Source organism: Mastomys coucha, unplaced genomic scaffold (assembly GCF_008632895.1).
Source record: "Mastomys coucha isolate ucsf_1 unplaced genomic scaffold, UCSF_Mcou_1 pScaffold5, whole genome shotgun sequence".
Classification (NCBI taxonomy): Eukaryota; Metazoa; Chordata; class Mammalia; order Rodentia; family Muridae; genus Mastomys; species Mastomys coucha.
This window is the reverse complement of record NW_022196911.1, coordinates 82,728,640-82,739,740: the sequence shown is the minus strand read 5'-3', so window position 1 is coordinate 82,739,740 and position 11,101 is coordinate 82,728,640. Positions and strand designations below refer to the sequence as shown.

Genomic DNA, 11,101 nt, shown 5'->3' with positions numbered 1-11,101 from the left:
TGGAGGCAATTCTGCTTCTGCCTCTGACTCCAGGTGCCGGGATTACAGGCATGTCACCATGCCAGGCTTACCACCACTGAGGATTCTAGATCCCTGTGTGAAAGTTTTGGGTAAGTCATGAAGATACACAAATAGCTTTATTTTATCCCGATCTTTCCTGGTGACCTATGTCCCAGTGTAGAAATCACAGTCAGGAAATTCCTTTATAATTAACCCATCTCCCCTGTTACCATGTGAATCCATTTCCTTTGGTTCTTGTAGAGATGATGGGAGAAGTCCCCTGCGGTAATCCTTGCTCTTAGCTAAACTGCACGTGTGTTCTAATTCTGGGAGCTTCTAGCATTGTTCACGATTCCCTGCTCTTCTACCTCTCAATGTTCTTCATTGAGGATGAGGTCCCAGGCAGGATCTAGTGCCATTTACTCGGGGTCCAGCCCTTTGCACTGACACTAGAAAGCCCCACAGACATTAATGATAGAGAAAAGAACAAGACCAAATAATAGGAAAGTGGCTGACCTGACCCTTTCTCCTAACACGCCACATCTGTTTCCTGCTGGGTCAGGGGTGGCGCCAGCCAAAATTCCAAAGGAAAAGATCTTACTAATCTAATCCTCCTTTGTCCCTCTACCATCCTGATGAGATGCTTTGAGCATCTCTTAAGTTTAGAGCCATGTGCAGCTCTGTAGGGGTAGAAGTGAGCCTGCCTACCTGAGGCTGAGGCAAGAGAGAAAGGATGATTGGTTGCTGGTGCTGTGAGATTTCTTTTTGGAGTGTGAGAATGTTCTGGAATTAGATAGTGATAATGATTGTACAACCTGTGACCATACCAAGATCCACTGAATATTATATTTAAGTCACATTCCCATCCTTTTAATGTCGCAAGCATTTTTGAGCCAGAATCTCTGGGGCTGGTCTCTAACTCACTAATCCTACCCTCCTTTTTATGAAAACAGACACTAGAAGAGGGGAAGCTTCACCTTTTCTCATTCTAAGAGAGAAGCCGGAGAAAGATTGAGGTGTCAAAGCACTTGGTGCTCTTGGGGTGGACCTGGATCTCATTTCCTGCACCGCCACGATAGAGCACAGCCATCTATAATTTTAGTTCCAAGGGTTCTGATGCCCTCTTCTGACCTCTGGGAACCAGGCACACATGCGATGCATATGTACAAACCTATATAAAACACATAAAAACTCATTTTTTAAGACCAAAAGATCAAAGTTACTAAAGAAAACGGGGGTTGAGGGCTTGAGTCGGCTTTTCCTCTTCCTCAGGCTCCTGAGAAGCCTTCAGTGAGACAGAAACTTTCTGATTTGGCTCACCTTGTTCTGCTCACTGTTCTTAACTGCCCTGTGAAACAGGTGTGGTTTCCATTCACAGATGTAAAAGAAAAGCCAAGAGATGCTCTAGTGGAAGCTGCAGTGTCACATTTGGAACCTGTATCTTCTAGGGTGACAAGCTTCTCACCTTAGGTGATCCCAGAGGTCACACCTGCTCCCCACACCCCACACCTGTATTCAGCTCCCCTCCACCCCCATCCCGGTTGTGTGCTGCCAAACTGGAAGCCTTGTTTATTTTAACTCATTTGGAGACAGGGTCTTGCTGTCACTGGCCTCGAACCTGCATTCCTTCTGCTGCTGACTCGTTAACAAATGTGTCCCACTGCACCCGGCTCCAGCAGTTCTACTTTAAGAAGGAATCACTGCCTTCCAGACAGAGCCAGAAACGAGTGGTTTTGGCTACCAAACAGGAAACACAAAGCCCTTTCCGTTTCTTTGAGCTGGCTGGAAGGGCTGGGCCTGCAACTAGTATTGTACCATAAAGGATAGGAGAAAAGTTTTGTATGGCTTGAAAGAAAATGAAACAAAACAAAACAACCTCTCATTGAAGGCCTGCACACCAGCCTTGGTTGACACACAACATGGAAAGGAACTGCCTTGTTGCCAGGCAGTAATGACAGCAAACAAATGTGTCTGACAGTCTGTTCAGCATCTCCTGTCTGAATTCTATTTGCTTCATTTCAGTCAGTTGCTTCCTTAGCTCCCTTTCGGCTTCCCCACCTCAGCACCACCCCCACCCAAGGGAACACCAGGCTGTGCCAGGTTGTGCTGGGCTAGGCTGGGCCCCACAGGATACAGTGACCCAGCCGGGCTATTCTTGTCTGTGTCTATTTGCAAGAAGCCTGTTGTTCTCAGTGTCTGTTTTTCTCATCATAAATGTTGAGTTGGCAGGGGCCCCGGGGTAGTGGAAGCCATGGTAGAAGAGCGTCCAGACTTCTGCCTCAAAAAAAAAAAAAAAAATGCATCTGGCCTCGAGTGCCAGACTGAGGAATCGGGGCCGAGCAGATGCTGCGTCTGTAGGCTTACCTGAGGAGGTGTTCCACCAGGACAGCCCTGCTTGCGTCCAGCATCCTTGGCAGGACTTGGGCTTGTACCAGCAGACTCTCACCAAACATGCCTGGAGGAACTATCCTAGCATACCCGCGAGCCACCTTTGAGCCTATCCATCCTCCCCTGGCCCTGTTCTCTAGGAATTTTAATCTGTGTCAGACTGGCAGTAGTTACTCCTAGGCAATGCACTGAAGCAGATGGGCACCCCCAGTGCAAGTGACCTTTCAGCAAAGCACTGCAGCATCCCTTTAATGTACGTGCATGGATTCCGCGAATGTAAAGTGTGTGAACAGAAAAATATAGATACGGGGCTGGAGAGATGCTTCAGTAGTTCAGAGCACCAGCTGCTCCTCCAGGACTTGAGTTCAATCCCTAGCAACCACATGGCTGCTCACACTCCAGTGCCTCTTCTGGTGTGCAGACACACAGGTAGACAAAATACCTATATACATAAGTAAACTTTAAAAAATTTGTTTATATTGCTTTATTTTATATCACTTTTCATGTTATTAACAATTTTATTGTTTGGCCATTTTAAATGTTTACACGCTGACTACTCTGTTGTTTTTGCCCTGTTACCCTTTCTGATCTTTTTGTTTGCGTGGTGTTTGAGATAGGGTCTTGCTTGGTAGCTCCAGATGGCCTCAGACCCCAACCTTATCCTCCAAGAGATCTACCTTCAGGATCATGACTGACTTCTGATTATTCCACTTTTGGTTTTTCACGACAGGGTTTCTCTGTATCACTCTGGCTATTCTGGGGCTCAGAATAGACCAGGCTAGCTTCAAACTCAGAAATCCACCTGCCTCTGCCCCCCAAGTGCTGGGATTAAAGGTAATGGACTCCACACCAAAGTCTGATCACTCTTCAAACACAAAAACACAGGAAAAGGTAGAATGGTGTTGCCTGTTATAATCCCGGCACCTGAGAGCTGGAGACAGGATATAGGATAGCTGCTGTGTAGAGAGTTCGTGGCTAGCCTGGGATTTATGTACATGAAACCCTGGCACAAAAGAAAGAAAATAAACTGGGTTTATGATAATTTTTGAAAAGAACTATGCTAGAGTCTGGAGATACTGAGAGCTGGGCCAGGTGTGGCGTGGCACGTCTTTGATCCTACCCAAATGCACATCTGCCCATAGACAGAAGGTTTTATTTTACAGATAGATGCTCTTCCTGAGGTGATATTCCTGAGATCATGGTGTAATTGAATTTGATAACTTGTTATTCAGCAGGGGGCTGTAACATACTTTGTATTTCTAGAACACATGGAGAAAGAAGCAATGACTTGTAGTCTAGTGTGGTGGTGCATGCCCTAATCCAAGCACAGCCAGCCAGTTTAGTCTACCCAGTTGAGTTCCAGGCCAAGCACACAAGAGTGATCTTGCCTCAACAAAGCAAAACAAAAGCCCCAAAAGTGGTTTTCTGAAACGCTATATAAACCAATGCCACCAGACCTGGCGATTATCCTTAATCTGGATTGTGGTGATGGCTTCCTAGGCACATCAGAACTCATGTAATAATGTACCCCAATAGAAAAGATAGAGAGGCAGTTCACTGGAATAAGTGTGGTAATTGAGCTGGATGTAATGGCCCACACTCATGATACTATCAGTTATGGAGGCTGAAGCAGAGGAATTACTGGGAGTTCAAGGCCAGTCTGGGATACCTAATGAGACTCTTCAAAATAAAAATAAGCAATTATTATGTGCCAGAGTCACATGCTGAGGAGTTTGGAGAGAGTCTGAAGATGTGAGCTGTACCTCTGAGACTCATAGCATAGGCAAGGAATTTGATTTAAAGATTTTAAATCCAAGGGCTAGAGAGACAGCTCAGAGGTTAAGAGCCCTGACTGCTCTTCCAGAGGTCCTGAGTTCAATTCTGAGCAATGACTTGGAGGTTCGCAACCATCTGTAAAGGGATCCAATACCCTCTTCTGGTGTGTCTGAAAACATCTAAAGTGTATCCATGTACATAAAATAAATAAAATAATCTTTAAAAAGAATTTTAAATGCAGATGCAAGGTGTTGGTTATGTGTCTTTCTGGGGAGGTCAGAGAACAGGTGGACAGAGCTGGGGAAGTTAACCATCTCGTGTAGTTAGGCTTGGGCTAGAGCAGAGGGCAGAGTGTTGAAGTAGCAAGAGAGGGAGTCACTAAATGGGCAGCTTTTGTTCCCTTGAGCAGTTTGTGTAAAGTCTAGGCTTTGTCACAGGGACCTTTGTGTTCCGTTGGAGACGTCATGGTTCCCAGAGCAGCTTCATTGTGCCTGGGAGGTCTTCTGCTCTCTGAGCTGTTTCAAGAAATGGAGTTGAGGTCTGGATAGCAGCTGGTGAATATCTGCTTGCTCCTTGGGCTGCACCTGGGCAGGAAGGCATCCAGCAATCCAGCTGTTCCAGTTAGCAGCCTCTCCACAGGAAGTCTGCCTTTCTCTGGCCAGAGGCAGGACCCTGAAGACCCGTATACTCCTGACAGAACAGCTGTCCTAGGCACAGTGATCTGAGTCCCATCTGGTGCCTTTAGTCATCTGTCGGCTAGAGGCCCCAGATTTCTTCAGAGTTCCTTATTTCCTTGTCTGTTTTTGTACTGGTTCCCCCACCCCCAACCCCCCAGAGCTGACTAGGAAGTTAAATTGGGATTCAATTGTCATACCACATTAAAAATGCAAGCAGCAAGGCAGAACATGGTAGGCTCATGTCGGCCAGACAGCTCAGTGAGACCAGAGGAGGGAAACCTGTGCTAATGGAGGTAGATGCCAGATTGCATGGCAAGCCCTAGCTCCTTTCTGTCCTGGCCTGGCCTGTCCTGTCACCTCTGCCACTGACAAGCCAGAAGGCAGACCAGGCTAAAGGTTGAACTGCGACTTCTGTTAGTGGGCATCACTGAGACCACTTACATACACAGCAGAAGAGGAGCCCTGGAGTCCCCACTTAGGACTGGAACTGTTGTGGTGGGTAGCACTGACCGGGAGCAAGGCAAGTGGTGAGTGCAGGCTCTTGTGCTGGGGTCCGAGTAAGAAGAGGGCAAACCCAAGTGTCCGTACTGGTTTTCCATGCCTAGCCACACTGTGTGAGAGAGGTCACTGTGTGTGATGTCAGGTCAAACCAGGAAAGGTAGTGCAGATTAATTCTCCAAGTGAGTTCCTTGTCAGGCAATGTCAAGGACAGAGGGGTATTTAATTACCTGCAGCTCTGTTTAAATAAAGATCAACTTTCTCCGTGTGTCCCAGGTTGGCCATAGCTTCCCAAGTAACGGTGCTGGTGTTACACGCTGCACCGTCACACCAGCCTGGCTACTCTCTTATAATCTGTACCCTTGCCCCTCAAGTCCCCTGAGCTGAGTGTGTGGGCTGCCTTGAGCCTTGATCTCTGAACTGTCTCCACTACCTCCTGCCTCACGCCACCTGCCAGCTAGACATCTTGTTGGCCGCATGCTCCCTTCTGTATGGAAGGTCAGGCTTGTTGTGATTTGGGGTCGGTTTCCCAAATAAGTAACATGGATGTCTAACTATTGATTTGTCTTCTTGTATTTCAGTCCTTCCAGGGAAGTCAAGGGCGAGCCTACCTCTTCAACTCAGTGTGAGTGTCTCTGACTGGGGCATCTGTTTATTGGGTACAAGTCTCGGGGAGGGGGAAGCACTCCTCTGATTCAGCAATGACCCCTGCCTTAGTAATATCAATAATAATAAAATCCCTAGGGGCATTCCCATTAGCAACTGATAGCTGGTTACCTTAGGGGAGATTTTGTTGGCAGCATCTCCATCTAAAAATAATGTACTCAATATAGCGTCCCCAGCACTGGTTCTTAGAGGGGCCTCTGCTAGACCTTTAGCATGGAGGTCAACCAGACCTGAGATTTCTGACTCGTTTGTGTGTGTGTGTGTGTGTGTGTGTGTGTGAGAGAGAGAGAGAGAGAGAGAGAGAGAGAGAGAGAGAGAGAGAGAGAGAGAGAGAGAGAGAGAGAGAGAAAGAGAGAGAGAAGGCTTAGGAAGAACCTCATCCCCTCTGCAGAGGATGTCGACACAACCTGTCATCACCATGGACATGGGATTCACAGCCTCTGACTGGGATAGGAAGACAGAGCTCACAGACATCTGATAAGCTGGGAGAGGAAATGTAGCACATTCCTTGAAACAGGTGTTCTGTAAAGCATGTGTGATACTCAAGGCTCACTCGCCCTTTGAAGAGGACTGAAACACATTGTCTTGTTCACCATCTCAGGCACCCCCTAAAACCGCCATGGACCTGTCTCAAGGCTGTGAACCTCCCTTTCAGTTACAAGACTAGGAGAGAAGAGATGGCTGAGGCAGTGCTGCCAAGCCTGACATGACAGCATGGGGTTGGATCGCTAGAAGTCTAAGCTTACTGTAGGAGGAGAGAACCCCTCCCCACAGCTGTCCTTGCCTCCACACATGCACCACAGCATGCATGTGTCTGCCCCATCAACAAGTAAATGTAATACGGATTTTCTTTTTAAGTTACAAGATTAAAAATTTGTGTCAGAAATTTTAAATCCTAAGCAAACTGTCATCCAGTGCTATTTTGGTCAACCCACAGAATTCAATCTTGCAGATCTAGGATTTATTCCCACGGAGACATTTCCATGTGGTTACCTTTGAGGAGATGGATGTTTTCAGTTTTAGACCAGTTTCTTCTCTCTGTTGGCTTCCCTGGGAGTAGCCCTGTCCAGTTGGTTTTTGCCAAAAGCTCAGCTTGAATGACTAATGGTTGTTTATCCTTCTGACTAACCACCCGCTCGCTCTCTGTCTTTGGCTTAGAGTTAATGTGGGCTGTGGGCCTGCAGAAGAGCGGGTGTTGTTAACAGGACTACATGCCGTTGCAGACATTTACTGTGAAAACTGCAAAACCACTTTGGGCTGGAAATATGTAAGTACAGAAGAGCCTGGGAGGGAGGGAGCCTATGAGGGATAGATAGCACAGGGCCTCCTGGTTAAGGGATGCTTTCTTCCAAAGGCTGCCCTCAGCCCCGGGGGCTCATACCTTTGACTGAGACAGGTAATCCTGCTCATTCTTTCACCAGTCCTAGGAGCGCATGAGTACATTCACTAACAAGACCTTAAAGCGTCTCCTGAAAGCTTACTGTATAACAACCCTGGGAAGATGGCTCAGACAGCAAATGCTTGTCCATAAACATGAGGACTTAGAGTTCTAATCCCCAGCACCCTTGGAAAAAGCTGGGTGCATCAATACAAGTTTGTGATCCCAGAGCTGGGTAGGCATAGACCCGGAGAATCCTTGAAGCAGCCAGTGCAGCCAGTCGGTGAGCTCCTGATTTAATGGGGGATATTCTCAAAAAGTAACTGAGGAAGACACTGGACATTAACCTATGGCTAACCCACCTTCATTTTTTTCTTTCTCTCACACACACAAACACACACACACACATGTACACACAAACATACACAAAAATAAAAAAACACTAGCTATCCAAACATGGTCCTACATAAACACTTATAATCCGTGCACTTTAAGAGGTTAAAGCAGGTAGATGACAGACCCAGGTAGAGCATGAGACCCCATTTCAATAAACTAACAGCCAGCTAGTCAGCTAGCCGGCTAACTAACAAAATGACTGGGTATTCTAGATGGGTTTGAGTCTCTGCAAAAATATGGTCAGTGCTTCCACAGCTACTAGCTAGGTTTTAAATGCCGTTTAAATGGAGCAGAATGAAGTTCCAACGGGTCTCTGTCCTTTATGCCCTCATGCTCAGCCTTTCTGGTGCTAATCAATACAGCGACACCTGGGCATGGCGGTGCAAGCCTGTGATTTTAGTATTTGGAAAGAGGTAGCCGAAGGAGCTTGACCTTGCTGGGGAGCTAATAAAACCTCTAATAATAATAATAAAGCTTATTACAGGGAAATAAATTTAGGAGCAGTGGGGCTGTGTGCTGGCTGTGGTGTTAGGTCTTGTTAAGGGCCAGGTTAGCCTGAAAATTGGGTCCTTTCTCTTCAGCCCCCCATGAGCAGTAACTACAGGTATGCACCACCATGTGCTGCTTCATCCATTGAGATGTTGGATTAGAGGAAGAGATAACCCTGAGTTGGCTGGTTTCATTTGTTGCTTGAGGTTCAGGTTTGGTGATCTGACAGTTGACTAGTAACTCCATGGGAGCAAGTGCTGTAGAAAGCGCTTGCCTAGAAGCCCTGAGTTTGATCCCCAACATCAGGAGAGGGAAAAAAATGGCGACCCACTCCCTATCGTGATGATGGAGAGGACAGTAGGGAAGCATCTGGTGGCTGGTGTTGATCACCGTGGTGTACCAGAGTCTGTTCTGCTCCTTTGTTTGGGTATTTTTATGAACCTACAGAGCAATCCTAGAGAGCAGTGGTTCTCAACCTTCCTAATGCTGTGACCCTTTAATATAGTTCCTTATGGTGTGATGACCCTTCAACCATAAAATTATTTTTGTTGCTACTTTATAACGATAATTTTGCTACTGTTATGAATGAGGATGTGAATATTTTTCGAGGCAGAGGTTTGCTCACTCGAGGGGTTGCGAGCCATAGGTTGAGAACCGCTACTATAGACACTGAGTAATCAGTTGGTTAAGGGAGCAGTTCCAGAGATTGGCCTAGATTACTGCCTCTTCCTGCTGGAGTCTTCGCCGCCATCTTGGTTCCGGTGGGCAGCTGGGTTTGCTTTGCATTTCTTCTATTTAATTGGAAAACCCTGTATCACAGGATGGATGGGAACTCACTATGTAGCCCAGATTGCACTCCTTCCTTCTGCCTCTGTTTACCAGTGCTGGGATTACAGGAATGCCCATGGTACCTGAGGAGATCTCACCCTTGTATTCTTGCTTTCCACTTCTGCCCTAAACACAGGCACAACAGGGCTCATTCTCAAATCATAGCACAGTCAGACACACATACACACAATGTTAGGGGGATTCTGCTAAATCCACAGTTGGATTGAGTGTTTGCACATTTTCTGGTCTCCTAGCTCCCCTCTTCCTCCTCACTTTGTAGATTGATTCATCACTCAACAAGACAACTTAAAGTCTGAACTCTTATTCTAAAACACAAAGCCCCCAGGTTCTGAAATAGAAGTTGTAGTTCACTAGTAATGCCCCGATGAGCAGTGGTAGCATACAATTCTAATCCTAGCACTTGGGAGGCAGAGGCAGGCTGACCTCTGAGTTCCTGGACAGCCGGGGATACATAGAATGACTCTGTCTTGAAAACCAAAAAAGAGCTGTAGTTCATACCAATATTTTGTGGGAACCTACAGTAGGATTTGGTTTCTTTCTGATCTCAGAGGCTCTGCCAGAAGAACCCCTTGTCTGTCTACTGGTTGTGCCTCTGTCATTACTCAAGTGGCTCCAGGGAGCAGTGTAATAATGCATAAATGCTGAGATGATGCATAAATGCTTGTGTGCTTTCTCGCTGCATGTGAGATAGTCCTTTATATTGGGCAAGATGGCTTTCTGTGGGGCTCAGAGAGGGCTCCACGGGGGTAGAAGCAACCTGCCAGGTAGGTGGAGAGGGTGGGAGGGGGTTGTGCAGCTTGGGGGTTCATGTCTATTACCCTAGAGCACAGTAGTGAAAATAAAACAAAACAAAACAAAAAAAACACTGGATTCACCTGGCATGGAAGCATTGAGAACAGAAATTAAAAAGACCTGGTTGGCTTCTGTACTGGTTTCTCTTGCTATCCTACTTATGCATAACAAGAACATCTTAAAATAATAACCAGGCTCCTGGAAACTAATGGAAATAGCATGGAAACAAATGTCTGTAAGGCGACTTCTAGTAAGCTTCAGAAATCCCAGTTCCCTCAAGAGCTCCCATGTGTGTGTATGTGTGTGAATAATCATCAGTTTAAGACTATGCAGCCTTAGCCGCCACTCTGGAGCTCTTACAGACCTCCCTGCCTCTGCCTCCCGAGTGCTGGGATCAAAGGTGTGCACCACCCAGTCAGGAATTTTTTTTCCCTTTTTTTTAAGAAACCAAGAAACTTCCCATGAAACCATGGTTGTCCTCAAGTGCAGTGCTCCCAAATTGGCTTCCAGATTCAGCAGCTGCCTTTCATCTGAAGGCCTGTCTTCCAGGAGTATAGCAAAACAAGAACATCTCAGCCAGGCAGTGGTGGTGCACGCCTTTAATCCCAGCACTTGGGAGGCAGAGGCAGGCAGATTTCTGAGTTTGAGGCCAGCCTGGTCTACAGAGTGAATTCCAGGACAACCAGGACTATACAGAGAAACCCTGTCTTCAAAAAAGGGGGGGGGGGACATCTGCTTAAAGCTTTTATTGCAAGAGAAAGTGACTACATAGGGCGCTTGTGGGTATTGGAGAGGAAGGTGTACTGAGAATAGAGATGAGGGAAGGCATTGGGAAGAGAGGGCGGTTCAGTGCCGCAGGTAAGATTGGGTTCTCAGGTTGAGTAGCTGGGAAAGGGCTTACTGAGATGGTGGCCTTTGAGCAAAGGTTCAAAAGAAAAATGATCCAAATAAATTCTGTCATGATATTGAGGAACAACTGGCAGAATGCCTGTGTGCTGGAGTGTTCCATGCACCTGATGGCTGTCCAGGTTCCTGTCATCAGCCACTTTCACTGCCTCTGTGGCTCAGCAGTCATCTCTGCCTTTGGTCACTCGGTGTCTTCTCTCTCTTCCCCTGTTTTATAGGAACATGCTTTTGAAAGCAGTCAGAAATATAAAGAAGGCAAATACATCATTGAACTAGCACACATGAT

At 46.7% G+C, this 11,101-nt stretch overlaps 1 protein-coding gene across 1 annotated transcript in view; it reads left to right on the top strand.

Annotated features, from left to right (window-relative positions):
* Ypel2 (yippee like 2) overlaps positions 1–11,101 on the top strand; it is a 78,175-nt gene that overhangs the window by 43,798 nt on the left and 23,276 nt on the right. Inside the window, exons 3-5 of the mRNA XM_031354055.1 lie at positions 5,921–5,964; positions 7,164–7,272; positions 11,034–11,095. Of these exons, the coding sequence (XP_031209915.1) occupies positions 5,921–5,964; positions 7,164–7,272; positions 11,034–11,095 (215 nt within the window). The remainder of the gene's footprint in view (positions 1–5,920; positions 5,965–7,163; positions 7,273–11,033; positions 11,096–11,101) is intronic.